Source organism: Haliaeetus leucocephalus, unplaced genomic scaffold (genome assembly GCF_000737465.1).
Source record: "Haliaeetus leucocephalus isolate CR32 unplaced genomic scaffold, Haliaeetus_leucocephalus-4.0 Scaffold1, whole genome shotgun sequence".
NCBI classification, from domain to species: domain Eukaryota; kingdom Metazoa; phylum Chordata; class Aves; order Accipitriformes; family Accipitridae; genus Haliaeetus; species Haliaeetus leucocephalus.
Window position 1 is genome coordinate 15921266 of NW_010972437.1, and position 19447 is coordinate 15940712.

The 19447-nt window shown below is 35.9% G+C and overlaps 2 protein-coding genes across 2 annotated transcripts in view; both read left to right on the forward strand.

Moving 5' to 3' along the window:
• The first annotated feature begins 282 nt into the window (after positions 1-282).
• On the forward strand, positions 283-13219 carry GCG (glucagon). The gene is made up of 7 exons (XM_010567622.1): positions 283-368; positions 6049-6149; positions 6542-6703; positions 7582-7635; positions 9249-9386; positions 11557-11700; positions 12720-13219. The coding sequence occupies exons 2-7, from the start codon at positions 6052-6054 to the stop codon at positions 12742-12744; spliced, it is 621 nt and encodes a 206-aa protein (XP_010565924.1). The 5' UTR covers positions 283-368; positions 6049-6051; the 3' UTR covers positions 12745-13219.
• Positions 13220-17211: 3992 nt separating this feature from the next.
• The window catches only part of DPP4 (dipeptidyl-peptidase 4), a 42525-nt gene continuing 40289 nt past the window's right edge, over positions 17212-19447 (forward strand). The window contains 3 exon segments of the mRNA XM_010569541.1: positions 17212-17255; positions 18933-19088; positions 19204-19438. Coding sequence (XP_010567843.1) covers positions 17212-17255; positions 18933-19088; positions 19204-19438 — 435 coding nt within the window.

A 19447-nucleotide genomic window follows, 5' to 3' on the forward strand; every position in this document is an offset into this window, starting at 1 on the left:
TCACTTGTTGCTTCATAGAGAGGATAAAAGACCCATATTCCTGACTGGCAGATTTTTTCAGCTGCCAGGGCCATTGACAAACTTTCTGTCAATCTCTCCTACCTGTAGTCACCAGATGGCTTTACATAGTCTTCTTTGGCAATGCTGCCCCACCACAGCTATGAAATTGCCCCTGTTACTGGATGGTTTAGGACCTTGACAATAGTTGCATAGAACACACACAGCTACGAAGCTCAAATCTGGTTTGGGTTTTGGATTTTTTTTCTTTGTAGGGAATGGAGACATGACCAAAAGTCTTATCTTGCCTAAATCTGTAGGCCACAGTGTGAAACTCAATTTATAGTGAATGTTTGCCATACAGTTCTCCCGTAAGTATGAATTTTCATACAAAAGAATTTACAAAGTTAGCATTTTACATCTAAGGTAATCAAATATTTTTGTTAAATTTGACCTGTGCTAGGCTTTTCATAGTGGGTAGCCATCACTGCAGCACTTCACATCTCTTCACATTCATTATATTGGCACAAGATTACTTGAAGAATCTTTCATGGCTTTGGGGAAGTCATGTTAGTTATTGTTAACAATGTATTAAATTTATAAACCTTGATTTAAAATTGATAGGTGAAGTTATGTTATTGATGTCAACAGGACCGGGATTCTAAATGTTAAATGTGGCAAATCAGAATTTGGAGAAATTGCTGCCTTAATCCCAGGCACCTTTAGCCCACTCCCTGTCATCCTAATGCCCTTCTGTTTGATATTTACTTCTTTGGACATTGCTACCTCACTCCTTTTGCAAATCCATGTTAGCACTGATGTCATAAAGTAAGCAGAATGAATGTGTGAAATTGCTTGTAAAATTATCAAATGAAATGAATAGCAAATATGATTACTTTTTTTTTTTAAGTTGAATAAGGAAACTGTCAGCAATGATGCACTCTCGTAATGCTTACTAGAGCTGAACAGTATATATATAAGTCTGTGCAAAAGAGGCAGCTAGGCAGATCTCAGGATCCTCAAGGCTTGCCATAGTTCCAGAAGAGAGAGTAGCAGGTCTTTCTACAACTGCTACATATCACTTCAAAGTATAAAAAGGTAAGATTTATATGAACTACCAGTACAATTTGTTTGAGAAAACTGAGTGCATTGTCTGAATTGTATAGCCCAAAGTTTGCAATAGAGGTGCAGCAAATTGGTGTTTTCTTCTGTGGTTGTACTCACCAATGTCTGGAGTTAATGACATCATCATTTAAATCTTTTAATGTATTGAATTAGTTCAACAGAGAATGATCCGAAAAAGGGAAATCAACTGTTTGGGTTGCAGAAGCAATTGAGAGAAGGAAGATTAGCCATGAGAACATGAAAGTCATGCATTGTAGAAAGCATTTAAATGTGAGATACATAATTACTGATTTTTATATTTTTATCTCCTTTAGTATCTTCTCTAGAGATATTTAATGAATGTGATTTTTGAAATATTCACTCCTTATAGATACTGCCTAATTAAGAATCAATGGGGATTAAATTAGCAGAATGCAAACAAATTAAGCGGGTTTATATAGACACTGATTTAAAGCTGTCCAAGGCAGATAGATTGTCACTCCATCACCCTACAGATTGCCACTCCACTGCCCTACCTTTAGATTATTTTGTCCAAGCAACTATTTTTTTCATATCACTGTAAGATCTGAAAAGGAAATTATATAGCACAAAAGTAAAAATTAAAGCCTTTCAATAGTTATTGTGATTATTGTATAAAATTTAATTTAGTCTTCCATCCTACTATGGATTTCGTTAGACTAGAACCATTATATTTCACAGAATTTTCCACCAGGCATTACAGCATGGTAGGTAAATTAGATGTAAAGTACATCTACCTGAAAAAGTAATATATTTATAATTAGAAATAAATGCTATTTGCAAACAGTTCCATGTCAATAGAAATCTGTATTATTCATTCATGCCTTTTCATAGGAAAATATTCCCTTAACTATTGTAACTGCATAATTCCTATTTTTAAACAGGAGATACAAATCAGACTTTTGAAAGATTCTTTTTTTGAAAGCTCAATGAAATTAAGCTAGTTAAAATTGCACATAGGTACAAAAGACCTCTGCAGTAATATATATTGGAAAAACTAGCAAAAACATGTTGATCAAAGAAATAATATTCCAGTAAGTTTCCGATCAAGATTTGAGAGACATATTTGTAACATACTTTCTGGTGGTTCAAAGTAAGATGTGTTAATTTTTCATCTCCAATCAGAAAGAAATTAAAACATTTCCATTAGCCTAATATGCATATGAACAAAAATATTTTGTGTAAGATTAGCCTTAGTTTTCCTGCACCTTGACAATAGGATTGCACAGATTTTAGCAGTATCTACTGATGACCTTAATAACTTAGAGCAAATAAAACCTTTCTTCTGATTGGGAAATTAATTGATTAGCAGGAATAAACTAAACAAATATTATTTTGCTGATCATCTCTTTTTCTTTACAAAACAACTTTGTGTTCCCAAGGATAAAATAAAAATTTCTTCTTTAAAAACTGTAGCTTCTTTAACTTGTTGAAAACTGCTGTTGCTGGTTTGGGTTACCAATAGGAAGTACTAAATGTTGAACAAACAAAATTTATTCTAATTTTTAAAAGAACATATTTGACAGAAGTTAAATAGCTTTTGAAAATACTTATTTTATTAATAAGGATTCTCTTACTTGAAAATTGTATTCATTTCAAAAAACTGCATTTATACATCTTTCTTTTTAGTAATGTCCCCAGATTTTGATTCTGAAAAACTTAGAAAGAAGCTAAAACTGCATTTAACTTTAAACATATTCTTAAGGCATAAAGTAGCCAGTGGGACTGTTCCCATCTGAAAGCTTTATAGGACTGAGGCATAAGAGTTAGATCCAAGATATATTGAAATCATCAAAAATCTGTTTACTGACTACAGGAGGCTTTGAATTTGTTTTTTTCATAAAAGTTTTATACAAAAGAATAGCTTTTGGTATCTGATATTGCTATAAGGAGGCTGCATTAATGACTAGACTTTTTCTTTCATTCCACCTCAGTGCTTTAGGTTTATGTCTAATCTGTATCATGGTTTAACAAAGCTACAGGCAGCTGTAAACTATTTTTCTTTAGTTTTTCAGGTTAAGTAAAAGTATACCAAACTGCTAGCATACCATTAAGCAGGGCAAATTTACTTATGTATGGTGCAATAGCCAGACTTTATTCGGTGTCTAGGTTAACTCATTTACAGCTGTATCAGCTAGCATGGGGGTCACTACATTACAATCAAACCATTTTTTTGTCCACAGCAGAGTCATCTCCCAAAGAATAGGCAGAGTTTTTGTTCCAGCCTATGAAATGTGAAATTGTGCATTCTTTGAGATAAACATTGGATGTCAGTGTTGCACCACGAAATTACAGCTCCAAATGAAACAGTGTAAAGTTCAATACTATAGTTAGGGTTACAATAGGACTGACTACATGGCCACCACGGTATTTGTTGGTACTATAGCAGAAAATGTGCAAGTGTAGAAATCAAATGTCATATATCAGGACATACAGAAGGCAGAAAAGAGTCTCCATACATGCTGATGAAAACATGAGCAACACTGACAGTGGCTTCTGGTGGAGAGAAGGAAATTGACTCCATTGCTTAATAGTACAATCCACCAGAAAATCTTATATTCCATTTCTTTTCATGGTTTTGATTAAGATTTGATTAAGACTTTGATTGCCTTAAATATTTTGATACTGACACTGAGGTATTCTAGTAAAATATTTATATTATTCATCAAGATTTTCTTAAAAATTAGGCCTTACAAAGTACCAGAAGCAATGCATTCTTCCTAATGATAAGTAAATTCCTGCCAACAGTCAAGCTTTGCGTCTCCAACTATAAGTTATTTTATAATAAAAGGAAGAAAGAGATTTAATAAAAAATATGCTCTGAAACTGGGCAGGCTACTGGCGCAGAGTAGAAGTCTTACAGCAGTAAGTTTTTTGATGCAGAAGTTTACTTTTTCAGAGATGTTCGTATAGGCCCCCCCCATCCCCCATTTGCACTGCTCAGTGCAGAGCCAGCTCTAAATCTCAAGACAGAGTAATCTGCACCTTCTCTACACATCATTCCTTCATAACTTTCTTATGGCTTCCTCCAGGCCATAGTATATTTAAATTCAGCCTACTGTGACAAGGCATTAAAATAGAGAATAGATATGTTTTCAGTGAGACTGCCTTATTTTATAAATTATTGAATTTCAATAAATAACTCCTCCATTACAGCCAGAGGATTTTGGTGGAGATTATTAGTGGAGAGGGTGGTTTTTCCTGGGTCTTACCTTGCCAGCTACCACTTTACTTCAGTGCACTCATCTTTCCTATCTCCCCTTGTTTTTCAGACTGTAACATAAACCTCCATAGGAAAGTGTCATGGATGACAGAAGGGGTCTTTCAAATACACAAATATCAGTTCAAGTACATGATGAAATTATTTCCAGTGACATTTTGCTGATGTGAACTCATTGCAACTTCTGTTGCTTTACAGCAGGTTAAAATTGTGATCCACACTGATTTTAAAGTTAGAACAAACAAGCATTTAGCCATTGAATGAATGGCATACTCAATTTTTTGTCAAGGTCAAAAGTACCTAACCTAATTTTAAAATCTTTTCCTTTTCTATACATTCATTCCATAAATTAAAGTGATCCAAAATAATTACAAATAAACAATATATACTAGTTGATTTTGTAAGTAGATTTCCTCTCATTTCCTGTTTATGCAAAGCACTTTTGAGTCTATTAGCCATTAGCTGCTCATAGTCCCTTTTGCATAGGGTTTTGTGAGCCTAAAGTGAATAGCATTTCTTTGTTCAACAGAGTTTGGCCGATAGGGGATCACGTGTCAATAGACTAATACTACTACAGTAAATAATGAAAATTGTAGCACACATAATTAGGGGATTAGAGAATGCCTTATTCCCATTGGTAACTATTCACTAAAAGTTAGAACTGTACTACTTGCATAAGTAAAGCAGTCATTAATGCAAGTAAGGGAATCACAGATTGGCTGTGGATCACCAAAGTATTTGTACAGACTGTAATACTCTAGTTTACATTGAGTAATCGCACATTAAAGTCAGTGAGACTGGTCAATTTATTCCAGTGTGTGTGATGAAGACACATGTAATAATGTAGCCATTTCTGTTACATGGTTGAAGCCAATAGAATGACCTGTAACAGTAAGAATTACATCTGGGAGACAATGTTTTCTGCTTTGGTTTACCATTAATATGAACTATATACCCCACATCTTGTATATCCCATATAGTCCCATAATGGAAGCCCTTAAGCCGAAATAAAGTATCATGTCAATAGTGCAACAAGCAAAACTTGCCATATCATGTCATTAATTGAACACATGCCAGTGTGTGGTTTGGTGGTTGTTTTTTTCCTAAGGATTCACACCTATTAATAAGTCATCATTAAGTCCAGAGGCCTACTGCTGCAATGTCTGTTATTTAAAAAAAAAAATTTTAAAAGGAGGGTGGAGGGCCAGAAGGAAAGAATGGAGAGGTGCTAATGTGACAGTATTCTTGACAGATTTGCTTTATCTTTTGTCTAGTGAATGAGCTGGAAAAAATAAAAGTCACACCAATACCCTAGTTTTGCAATAAAACAGTATTGTAGAAACAGATCTAATGTTTGCCATCAGCAGTACACAGAACAAAGGAGATACAGACCTTTATCTTCGTATTACTGAAGAAAGTGAGGATGCAGTTGCTCTCAGCTCACCTTGCATTCTAGAATAGAGACTAGAGCCTAAAGGCTAGAAAAGTCTATAGAAAAGACTATGTCTTTTGAATGCCTACCCAAGGCACTACAGTTTCCATCCACTGGACATGGACCCTGTCCTCACAGGTTCTCAATATCATCAAGTTTAGATCAGCATTAAGGATGTCTCTTTTCAATGTAATTGATTCAGATATATGTAAAGATGATTACATTTTTCTTTGTTGCCATATTTCTGTTTTGACAGGCAATGAAAATGAAAAGTGTTTATTTTATTGCTGGGCTTCTTTTAATGATAGTTCAAGGCAGCTGGCAAAATCCTCTTCAGGATACGGAGGAGAAATCAAGGTAAATTCTTTAGATCAAACTTCTAGAAACATTTGGCGTGAACTTTTTCTTATAGTTTGAAGCAAAACACACTGTGACTTAAAGATAGTTTTTTGTATACTATTACACAGTACTTAATCTACCATTGGAATTGGCAAAAGGTTTTCATATTGCAAAGGATAGCATAGAAGTTTTTGGTATTACAAATAGCTGCTTTAGTTACCTAAGAAGACCTTGTAATTGTGCGGTATCCAATCCATTATGTTGATTCATTTTACTAGCCAGCTAGTGATCAATATGCCACTTGCTTTTACTTTGTGAGAGTCTAAAACAGTATTTTTAAAAGAAAAGTCAATGCACCTGTAGAATGTACTATAACCACTGCCAATTAACAAGTTATAAACTTTTCACAGATCATTCAAAGCTTCCCAGTCTGAACCATTAGATGAATCTAGACAGCTGAATGAAGTGAAACGTCACTCACAAGGCACATTCACCAGTGATTACAGCAAGTACTTGGACACTAGACGAGCTCAGGACTTTGTGCAATGGTTAATGAGCACTAAAAGAAATGGGTAAGCATTTTGGTCACATTGCTATAGTTCTTCACATACAGAAACAGCCAAAAATCTGGCTGAATGCAGTTTCTTAATTTCAGCTTCCCATCACAGACCATGCATAACCCTCCAATAAGTAAAGTACTTAAGGAAAAATTATATATCATTTAATAATATATTTATTTATATAATTTAATAATATATAATTTATAATAGATACACACAATTAATATGTTATTAAAAATGGGGAATATATGCAAAATCAGTCAAAAGTATTTGGATAAATCAAGTGTAGTATCAGTGTATTAGCTGATATGCTGTCTAAAAAGACTATCTCAGCTTCTTTGGGACAGATTGTTTCAGTGAATGAATTAAGTTCAATAGGAATAAGATATGTAAATACAATTTGAACATCTGGGCCATTGAGCCTTAATAAAACTTTCCTATCTATGGGTACTCTAATCTTGAAGTTTCATTTGTGAAAAGGGAGCTAAGGTTTAAGTTTTGTTGACCACTGGATACTTTACCGGTATCACAAGTATAATGTTAAGGCATGAGTTGGCATGTTTTTTGAAAATACAAGCTTTGATTAAATACAAGCTACCAAGCTGAGAGCATGTAAGTCTATGCCCTGTGTTCTAGAGAAGGTATGTCCACAGAATCCAAAAATCTCTTATATTAATGCTTTTAAATCCCTATGGAAGTCTTTAAAGTAATGATTTCCAGATATTGTATTAACTTAAATTTATAAGCCCAAAATTATTTGTAATATTCATCTATCAGTCATGGTTGTTTATCATAATATTTAAATAATAACCAATAAAGTCTTATCAGTTTATGCATGCTCTGCAATGTACTGGCAATAATGATCTAATGACTGTGGAATTCCACTGCAGCCAACAAGGACAGGAGGACAAAGAAAATGACAAAATCCTGGACCAGCTCTCAAGGTATTCTAGTTGCCACAACTTGTTACTCAAAACCAGTTTGAGCTCATTTTCTGTTAAACAAGAAAGAAAACTAGTATTCTTTACAATGTTACCATAACCCAAAAAATACCTATCAAAAGAAATTATCTCGCACCTATTTTTCACAAGGAAAGAGGAAATGCCTCTATGTTATTTACTCCTGTACCTGTGTTCGATAGCTGTGTGCAATGGCTTCAAGGAATGCAACAGGATGAGAATAGATTTCAGGAAAGGACATTCCAAGTAATAAAGGAGAGTAGAGAATAAGATAAAAAGAAAAACTTGGTATAGAAAAAGGCTGAAGAAAAAAAAACTTGTTATGTTGAGGAAAAGAAAACCAGTGAGAAGACTAATGGAAGGAAAATGGCCAGGCAGCAATTTGCAGAGAGCTGATAAAACATGATACAATGCTCAGCCCTAAGCACTCAGTCCCATGTTACATAAACCACTCGTTACAGGAAAGGAGAGCACAAGACCTGCTGGAGGCCGGAATTTTGTTTCTTGACAATGTTTTTGGATGGGGTTGGGCAGTTGGAAATTTGAAACAAATAAAACAAAACCCCAGTGTTTTTGCAAAACAGATTGAAATACCTATATTCATTCTTCTTTTTGTCAGAAATTCCAAAGAGGATAGCCCGGATCACGAAGATCCTTCCATTCAAAACACAGTCCATATCAGTAACAAATCTGTAATAAAGTTTCTGCTTCAATGAAACAGCATATCTCAACAAAATTAATGTTTCATCATAATGTTCCAAACAACTTTAGTTAGCATGCTGATGAAGAGTGCAGATGGTACTAAATTAGGAGGAATGGTGAAATCCCAAGAAGATAAAAAATAATAGAAAGAGCTAAAGGCCCTGAAAATTGGGTGGAAATTAGCAAATTCTGAAATAGAAATTCTAGGGAACTTGTTTGTGGAAAATTTTCCATAATATGTCTACTTCTCAGTGCAGCTTGCCTTACGAAGGGGCACTGTGACATAATTTTGTGCTATATCAGAGAAAGAAGCGCAATAAGGTATAGGGAGGGAGAAGGAAATCATCTTTCTCTATTAGGCTGAGAAGATGACCAGGCTTGAAATTGTTCCAAGATTATCACTTGGTCAGAATGATGATTAAAAGGGTGTTCACAAAACAATTCAAAATGTAAATTCAAAAGGAATTAAGTCTGAACAGTTTGGCTAAGAAATAAAGAAGACGAAGGTAGGAGGAGTGGCTTAATGGAAATTTTTAGGTTAACACAAGAGGTAACAAGAAATATGTCTGTAGAATACAATACAGTTTGTTGATCATAGCTAATTGATTAATCCAGCAGACCATTCCAATGCAGCTATATTTGCTTTCAGCACCTGATTTGATTTGTTCAGAACTAGTTCAGGCATCTCTGCACAAAACTGTATTGCATAGCACAGACAATGCCTTCAGAACTGAAAGATATCAAGAAAAAAATATCAAGGGTAATTTGAGAAGCAAAAAAACCCCTGTCCCTAATAGGAAATGCTAGTCTGGTGGGTGGGAAATAGAAATCAGTAAAGGTTGAAAAAAAATTAAGTCATTATGCAGCCTGCTTCTAGAGTATTGCTCTTCTTTCAGCAATGCGATCTCCAAACGTCATGCTGAATTTGAGAGACATGCTGAAGGCACCTACACCAGTGATATCACCTCCTATTTGGAAGGTCAAGCTGCCAAAGAGTTCATTGCTTGGTTAGTGAATGGACGAGGAAGAAGAGAGTAAGAATCCATCCATTCCTATTATTAAATTTTGCCTTGCTTTTGAGGTTAGAAACCAACTCTGATGAAACCTTGATGTGTTTTTGATCATTCTTGCTGTACTTCATGTTTTTCTTTTGTAATAGAAGATATTCTGTGGGTGTTAGACTACCACTTTAAAATATTAAGTTCAAATACAGATTAAAACAAACCTGTTCACTATGCTGTTACACTCTAAAAGGTCAAGTTATATTTAAGCTGAATATATTTAAAACTAAACCAAACATTCCTCTACCACCTTTCCCCCTTCACATAACATTGCTTACAGTCTCCTTAACTATCATTGAAATGATTCAAGTCAGTGTCATGTTAAATTACTTTCTCTTTTTTTCCTTTTCACAGTCAATCTTTTCTTCTGCAATATTTCCAAGATTAAATTTGTACCAATGTCATCAGCTGTACTCTATGTGCTGGTGATCATTCCCAGCAGTAACTGATGACCTCTTTGCCTCTTCCCATGCCCCCAGAGTCTCCCCAAGTTGCTGCTGCCAAAATAACGATAATTTCCTACAACTGTGACTTATTTTCCTTTTTAAGACACCTCTACTTCTTTTGCTATTGTTCACAGTTTCCTGCACACCGTGCTCCACTGTTTTGACCTACCTATGTCTCTGATTTTTTCCATTAATATCATGTTCTCCACATACTCATTGCAGATTTCTCAAGCCTATTCACTTCATCTATTCACTCATGACTTTACATCTTTTTTTATGAGAGTCTTACACTTAGAAAGGCCTTACCTTCAGTCTCTGCAGGCACCTTCTATCTCATCATATTTCCAACTCTGCATGTGTAGGAGCTACACAATGCACATGCCACTCCACACCTTTTAACTGTTCTGTACTTATTTATGCCTTTAGACTGTAAGCTCTTTGGGGCAGGGATTTCAGTTCATCCTCTGCTTATATATGCTACCAGCTGTAAAGTACTATGTAAGTCTCTCGCACTATATAAAAATAATAAATAACAATAACAATAAAATATAATCTGTAAGACAAGATTGTGTGTTGTAGTCAAGGAAGACTAAATAGGTAAAAGTAAATTTTGTAAATAATGACAATTGCCTGAAAAAACAGAGTTAAATAAATGAGGTCAGCTATACAGAGAAGGGAAAGGCTGTTGCCTCTTCATAGTGATGTTCAGATTTGCAGTTGTTTTTCTGTCATATTTTATTTTCATGAGCAGAAATAGGGTATTTCAGTATCTGTAAGAGACAGAGATTACAACCTAGGTGTGATAAGAAGCTAAGCTTAGAAACCTAGATGGATAATTAAACGCAGACTACCCTTCTGCTTCCCAATATTTAGTATTACTTGTGGTCAAACTTATATACAGCCTTCCCTGAAATTATTGCATGAAAAGAACCAGTCTGCCTGTCATTGATCCCAGAGCACAGCATGCTTCTGTGTCAGCCCACCTTAAAGGAATTCATTAAAATCTGGTTTTGATGGGAGGAAACAAGAGAGGAAAGTTTTCTAAACCAGGCCCTTGGCATAATGGTATTCCAATGGTCAAAAAATGATAGAGCAAGAATGAGGATCTGATTCCAAATATAAAATGCTATTGTACAGCAAACAAGCACATAGATTTTATACAGGTGTTGTAATTGAGTTATTCTAAGCACCCCAAAAAGTTGCTGTTCTTAATATCTAAATACTTATGCAATCTAATTGTAAGTATATAACTAGGGTGTAAGTCCAATTAAAACAGAAAAAACGTATGAAAATTTGACTAATGTTTTAATAGTGATATTTCTTAAATAGCAATTCTTAGTAAATCTACTTTGAGTTTCATTAATGTCTAGTCTACTTGGCACAGACATTACAGACTGAGATATGTTTTTGCTTGTATGGCTTTTCCAAAAAATGCTAGAAAGGAATTTAGACTCACGTGAAGTAACAGTCCTCATCTGGTAAAGGGAGACTTCCATGTTTTATTCTGTTGTTAAAATAATGCTTCAAAAGATGTTCTGATATACATCGAACTGTACTGAGCCATAACATCATGCTCAACGCTTAACTGCTTAAAATCACTGGAAATGTGCAGTGTATTAGAATCCTGTAACGAGGCCCTTTTAAACAGTTTGTTTATTTTGATCTGCAAATTGTTTGATAATTTCTTCCCTTTAAAGTTTCCCAGAAAAAGCTCTTGTAGCTGAAGAAATGGGCCGAAGACATGCAGATGGCACTTTCACGAGTGATATCAACAAAGTCCTTGATGACATGGCTGCCAAAGAGTTCCTAAAATGGCTGATTAACACAAAAGTTACTCAAAGGTGCCTGAATTTTTATTGTGTTATTCTTAGTATACTGGAGTTTTAGATGTATTTGTCACACATAGGGAAAACATTGCTAATTTTTCTCTTAACTATTGACATCTCTCTAACTGTGTTACAAACTTTATTACAGACAGTACTGAACAATGATAAGACACTAAACAGAACTCATTCCAAATATAATTTGTATTTTGTATCAGTGTAAACCTATTTAATAGTTTCCTATTTAAATTGAGGGGAGTTTTGCTACTGAAGGTTACCAGAAGTGAGGTCATATTAAATTATTGAAAAATAAAACTCTCCTTTGCATGGGCATTATAAGATAAGACATTTTTATTGGTAAAATTACACCAATTTGAATATTTCTTTAAAGACCATGATGCAAAACAGTGCCTTAAATTGTGGCTTGTCATCAGGCAATAGGGTACTGTAATCTGAGCTCCTGATAGCTAACTATTTAAGAACCCTGCTTTAGCTTGCCTGTATATAGGCAAATCCTGTTGGAATTGCAACATTTTCTACCTGAGCTCTGCAAACAGGTTAATATTTAAGAATTATTTGTAAACATTAACAAAGCGTTTCAAAAATAATAAAATGCCAAATCAAGGCTCATGTGAGTGGTCAGATTTTTTAAAATGTTGGATGTCCACTCTGTAAAAATGAATTACTTCTAGTCTTTTGACTACTGAAGCACCCAAAATGACTAGTTGATCTTGGAAATCTGAAAAAAAAACATCATCTCAAAAAATTTAGAAGCTATAGGTAAAGTACAGTTTTTATTAACTTTTTAATATTTTTGTGTTTGTAGTTCAGTGTTGAAACAAACAATCTATTAGAAACTATTAAAACCCTTTTCCTTTAGGAATAATTGTTTTCAATCTGTTATTAGACAGAGGCATTGAGGGGTCTGTGGAACTAACATCTGCTAACTCTTAAACAGAAAAAATATGTTCCACACATATTTCATAAATCTTGGGAGATTTATAATATGTCCTAATTGCTGCTGCTTTCTTTTACAGGGACCTTTTGGGAGAATACCAGTAAAAATGCAGAATAAAAATGGGATAAATGAAGATCTTCATTGCATCAACTGCCAGTTATTAAGAGATTCTGAAATCTGTATTCTGTCATTTACATTGGGTGTAACAAAGCTATGTCACCTTGCATGCCAGGAAATAATTGTACTATAGTTTAGTGTTGCCAAAGGTTTATATATGGAAAACTTATTGTCTAAGGGATGGTTATCTTAACAGCTTTAAGACTATGAAAGTTCCATATCTTCATATTTTCCATTTATTAGGACTGAAGTAACTCCATTTATATTTAATGATAAAATTATTTTTCTAAAAAGTTGACTTCTACACACAAAGGATTCAATCACCAATTATATGTGTTATTTGTAAGGGGCTGGCAGTTACAAATGCCTGAGAAGTGAATATCCCTCTTAAAACCTTTGTTATAAAAAGGCTAAGCTTTAAGGATATTAAATGATAGCCTTAAATAAATTTTTTCAAGCTTCTTTTCTGTTGACTTTTCATGTGTATATCACTTGTGCCTCTTTGCACTCCATTTCATTTTATTCTAATACTGTAGTGTCACTGAGATCTTAGAAGTGGTTTGTTCGGAATGATAAAAGAAACTCAATATTTTGTTTTGTCACATTTTCTCCATAATAATTCTCAGAAAAGAACTATCTGAACCTTGAATTATCTTTAGTTGAAAAAGAAATCATGTAAGATGAAGCCAGAGGGGGAAACAAGACTTAACAGACAAGTATTCTTCATTAGCATAAATTCTTGTTTCTCAGCAAAAGCAGGAGGACAGCTTTGAAAAACATTAAGTACAATATACTCCATTAGTAGTGGAAACTGCCACATAGCGTCTTCAAATTTCATAAGATCGCCAAGTAAAGCCAACTCAAATGGCCCTGGGGTCACTCTAATCTGTGTTGTATTCTTTTCTTCTTTCTTCCTTCTTCCTCTGAGAACCGCTTTGTCCGTCAACTCTTGCATCTAGCAACATTCTACTGTAACTTACAAGCATAACTGTCATTTCAGTAACCTGTACCTTCTCCATTATGGTGACAGAACATTTTGCTTGCAGATCTCAGCATTTCTAGCAACTCAAACTGTTATACTCTCAGCTGGCCAGGGCATGTTTTTGTAGGTATGGTAGTAGCTGCAACTCTCAAGTAGCCACAGGTGGTTATGTACCTCTTCTGATGACTCCCTGAGCCCCCTTTTCTCCCCTTGCTATAACAGCAATATGCCAGGTATCTATATTAAAATGTCTGAAAGGGCAAGTGGTTTAAGAGAAAACCAAATGGGCTTAGCAAGTATCTAGTAGAAGTTGATGTGAAGCAGGAGCATTGTTGAATCAGAATTAGCACTGGTAACTTTTGCTAGGAATAACTAGTATTGTTTCGTGTCTTATTTGTTTTTCAAAGGCATCTGAAACTTTCACTGATGGTCTAGAATTTCTGGAAAAATAACATTAGATTGTCCTCCCAAAACGCTACAGGAACCAATATTCTCTGATTTCAGATCAGGACTGATCACACCCAACTTGGCATCTAGAACAGCTTCTTCACAGCAACAGAAAGCTGTTTTAACTTTCCAACTTTAAACAACTCAGTAGAACTTTGCACTAAAAAAAACCACCATAGCATCCAAAATACCACTGGAGATTAAAAAAAAAGTGGGAGGGGGGGAAGAATGTATACATATTTGTTGTTTATTTAATCCCATTTGTACACAGTGCTTTGGTTCCAAGTGCTTCCAGAACTGAAAAAGATTCAGTTATACACAGTTGGATCGACATGGTCCAGGCTGAAATGGTACAAACAGCTAACTCTTCTGTTTCCATAGATTGAGCAACTGTCTTTAAAATGTTTTATTCCACTATGTCCAGGATATTTAGTGCTCTGAAGGACAGGATTCCTGAGTTACAAATCCATTTTACTGTGGTGTCTGTCACCAGTGTATTTGAGCACCTCCTGATGATGGCTTTTTCAACTATGAAAATACTGTTTTCCCACATTTCTACAAATTATATGCTTTTAGGAACAGAAGGGTATAAATTATTTTCTCAAAGTTATGCAGCTTGGCTGGAACACAGCAAAAAGTATTTAATCTCTTATTTTCTGAGTCCCAATCTAGAGCATGAATCAAAAGACACCTTTTCTTCAGAAGTGAGATGAAGTTGAGCATGTTCTAGAAGTTCCAAATGCATGTTTTAGCTCAACAGGACTAGGACTTACACAACCTGAAATCACAGAGCAAGTCCATATGGGATCAAAAAAACTATGAGGTATGTGCTGGGTACTTCTAATATACACTAGATGAAATTCAGTGAATGGTACAAACACAGGGAGAAATAAATAGCAGTCATTTCTTTAAAAAGTGTCTTTACTAGAGAAATAGCTACACATCTGCAGGCTGAGAGAGGGTAGAATAGCTGCAGCATTTGAGCCTAGAGAAAATTGCTATTTATGTCTTAATCTTAATTTTGTACTTTAGTAAGGGAGAATTCTAGGCCTGCCATGCTGTGAGTGGTACATTGGTAGAGAAATTTAGGAACAGAGCAGCCTGAAGATTCCTTTTAAATAATAGATGGTTTTCAAAGTCTTCAGGCAATGGAGCAACAGCTGTCAGTTACTATGTTGACTGCATTGCCTGTGGTGCTGCTGCTTGTATGAGGGGGCTTCAATTTGGTCTTGGCAAATAAAGGAAGAGAAGCGGGACTGCTTAAGGCAATCAGGCTCAGGAGCGTGTTTCAGCATTACCTACAGGGCTACACCCTCATCCATTCTCAGAAACATTAATCTTCTTTTCAGTCAAGGACCCAAACTGTGTATAGCTTATTAAAATCACATGCCCTGGTGTACATGAGGGGTCTTGACTGACATGCTATAAAAGATGGCACTGCTGCAATGCCCCTCTGCACCTGATGTGAGTTTTAAGTCTACAAAAGAGTTACGGTATGGGTCCCATCTTATTTGATATACACTGTAAATGTATCACAGATGCAGTTTATGGTGCATAAACTTAATTATTTTTTTGTTTTCATTCACTCCACACTGACTTCTTCACTCTACTAGAAAACTGAATCTTATACCTTCTTTAAGTTGTATGAAAACAGTACCACTGGCCCAGATGTTTTGACTGTATGGTGTACGTGCAACTTCTACAATTCCGTATTCCATGAACACCCGTGTGTATCTGGACTCCTCTGTTTATTTGCACATGTGCTGCCTAGAACTTCCAGTTATAGTAAAAAGTGTTCTCAATATTATCTCCTTTAATAACTGTATTTTATATGCTGAGTGTGCAGCATCCTTCCTCTTCCATCCTATTTACTAAGTATCTGGAAAAATAAGCACATTGAAGCAAAACAAGACAACTAATTGGAATTAATACAATAAAAATGAACAGAAACCTGAGATACACTAACCATTCAACTGCACTCTGAGGACATGTGGCAAGAATCTTCAGTGGCCAGGAAATTAATTTTATAAAGAAAAATACATAAACTTGAAAGAACTGCATGACAGCCACTACTTGTCACATTGAAATGGTTGTCCCAATGACATAACCACAGAAAACAGGTTCTTTTCCTCATTTGCTCTCCTGATTTACAGTTAACACTCTCTTCACAATCTTCTCAAACAGAACCAGCGTAATGACAAATTACAAAACTGTCCTTATGCCATTTCAGCCTCAAAATGCAAAGAAACAAAAAGAAATTATTTCTGAAAAAAACAGACATTTTTAATATATTTGGTATCAAAAGACACACTTAGTTGAGTAGAACTCGAACAGTCCTCAGTGCTAACAGCACTTTTGCCTTCTCTTCCTCACAGCACATTTGAAGGAAGCCACTTGAATCAGTATAAAGCTTTCTCCAGCACATATTTTGTCTCCCATAGCCACACATTGAGACATCTGGAACACATTGTTGCACCTGTAAAGTAGACTGTATACCTTTTAGTCACAAACAATAATTATATTTTTTTGTTCTGCAGAGAGCACTTATGTTTTCCATTTTTCCTGTTTGACTTCTCCAAATATTTCTGAGGAAAGACTCAAATATATAAACAGACTTATAAAAGTCTTGAGTTTCACTGAGGCTAGAAGTCTGAAGGAGACATCACATCTGGTAGGCCCACCAAGTGTTTGGAAAACCAAACTTCAGGCCAAAAGCTGTATTTTGGTCCTTTCTAGTAAGTAGCTCTTCTTAATCGTACAACTTCTTTATGAATATTTTTGTGTTCAGCATACAATATGATGAACAGCTACGGCTTCTCAAACTTTACTGTGTAGCAGCCACTGGTGGATATTCATTTCTTTAATCTCTTTGCATCATATTAATACATACCTGATTGCAAATGAACACCATGGTATAAAGTAATTTGAAATAATTAGCTGGAACAGCTTTTTAAGTCTCAGGCTATCACAAAAGACAATCTGACAGAGCACCAGAAGCACAACCATTACAATCATTTTTGGGACCATGGGTATTTTGATCAGACAGGAGGAACTTGAGATTCTTCCAAGGTGTAGAGAATCACTGCTAGGAACTATTGCAACTAAATGGAAAACATATTCTGCTATGTTGACTCTTACTGGATCACTCAGGTGGTTCTGAGTACAGAGTCAGGTCCCATAAGCCTCTCTGGCATGACCAGAGTCAGAAGCACTACAGATGATTAGACATTTTGGTCTAGATAGGTGAATCCAGATTTCCAAAGGTACTTAAAATTGTGTACCCACTGAAACTAGCAGATGCTAGGCATATGGTTTGTCAGTGTAGGTCTTTTTTTTTCTTAGAATTAACCACTGAGAAGCATTAAAACCTTGCAGATAATCTCTCAAAATATTATTAAACTGCAACTTGGCTACCAAAAGCTTGGTAACATTCAGGTACGTTTTGTCACAAGACCGAGATTATAATTTGACTGTACTATATTTTGAGAGACAGTGATGATCACTACTTAAATGTTTAGAAAACAAAGCATGGATTGGCTGAAATATATATATATATATATATATATGTTGTGATTCCTACTCACTGGGAAAAGGAAAATTCATCCCAGGGGTGGGCGGGGGTTTGTTTTGTTTTTCTTTGTTATTGTTGTTGGTAAGACGAGAGAGTGCACAGTATACCAGATAGATATTTAAGTGGAGCTGTAAGACATTCTGAAACTCTGGTCACGCATCTCACAGCACATATGGGATACTAGTTTGAAAAGTAATATAAAAGACTGTCATTTCACTGTGATTTTACTTTATAAAAGTGGACTTATCTATACACAGAAAATCACATTAAGCAAGCTGTGAATTTGCAGCACATTAGATCCTCTGTTGTAAATTTACACTGAGCTGCATGGAACTAATGTCAGGGCACATTAATGGTATTCTTAAGGTAAACCAATATAGCTAGCACAGTGTAAATTCGTAACTAGTAGTAATCACTACCTTCAAGGAGAATGGTATACAATAGTGAGTAGAGCAAAGTTTGTATCTAGATGAAGTCTATTACCTTCCATATAGACAAACCTTTAATATTTGTAAATACTTTGGCTTACTCTAAAGGAGATGTATCTATTATAAAAAGTTACTAAGCCACTTCTAGATAGAGATTACTTAAAAAAACAGCAGCAAAATGCTAAATGCTGTGCTTAATCTGCAGGAGCGGAATGAAGGAACAAGCAGCACAACTTTAACGAAAGCTCTGACAAGTATTTTGAAGGCAAGACTAAGAACATTTGCTGTCTCCCCTGGCTTCGAGTCTCTTCCTCTTGCTTTAGCGGATCACATACGTTTTCTGTTCCATTTCTCAAGTTGTAAAATACCTGCCCCTCTCTCTGATAACAGCTAGTGTTCCGCAAGTAGAGGGGAAAAAAGCTAAGATGGGCCAAACCAAAAGCACAAACCACACCACTCAATAATTACATTTTGAGGCTAGAATTCTTCTCTTACAATAATTCCAGAAACTCCCGCAGCTTTCTGACTGCTTGGTGATACTCAGCTTTTTAAACAACCAAAGGCTTTATAGTTTTGATTCACAGGTTATTCTCAGTCTTTTCCACCAATTAGTGCTACTATCTCAAAATTCTCCTTGGAAATGGAATTGTCTGATGTGATAACCCAGGGTCATCTTCAGAGCTAAATTTTAAACTTTTATCCAATACTTCGATTTTTCTGGTCTTAATTTAAAATTCCCTGTTGCAGACTTACACATCCACCTCTATTTGATGCCAAGAACCAGTGCCAAAGAAATAAATATGAGCCCCTCCTGCAATTGTATCCGTCTTTCCGTGGCTTGACTGCCAGAGAAAGAAGTTCAAAGAGCAGAAACTTTGCGAGAAATGCTGGTGTTACCAAAGCGTTAGGGGCTCTGCCCCTAGCGTCTGAAAGGCATTTCACCTCTGGGGCCTCCGGGCGGCCGTTGTCCGATTTCCTACAGAAATCCTCTCAGTGTCAAAGCTCCCTCCTCTTTAAGGTACAGCTGTGTCACCGCGCTCCAAGCGTTTGAACCGAAGGAGAAACCGCAGCTCAAACCCCAACGCGCGAAGCTGCAAAGCCGGCAGGAAATCCGAGACCTCGCACGACCCCCCGGTGCCTGGCGCTGCTCGCTTCCTGCAAGGGACCAGCTCCCGCCCAGGCGCCCAGCGCCGCTCGCAGGGGAAGTCCCCGAGGGCGGCGGCAGGATCGCGGAGCCACCGCCCGGCTCCTGCGCCCGGGGC

What these genes read in the sequence shown, in the direction of transcription:
- GCG (XM_010567622.1), top strand. Translation starts at nt 6,052, where the DNA reads ATGAAAATGAAAAGTGTTTATTTTATTGCTGGGCTTCTTTTAATGATA. An exon ending in AATGGACGAGGAAGAAGAGA is followed by an intron (nt 9,387 to 11,556) that starts GTAAGAATCCAT and finishes TTCCCTTTAAAG; the next exon opens with TTTCCCAGAAAAAGCTCTTG. An exon ending in AACACAAAAGTTACTCAAAG is followed by an intron (nt 11,701 to 12,719) that starts GTGCCTGAATTT and finishes TTTCTTTTACAG; the next exon opens with GGACCTTTTGGGAGAATACC.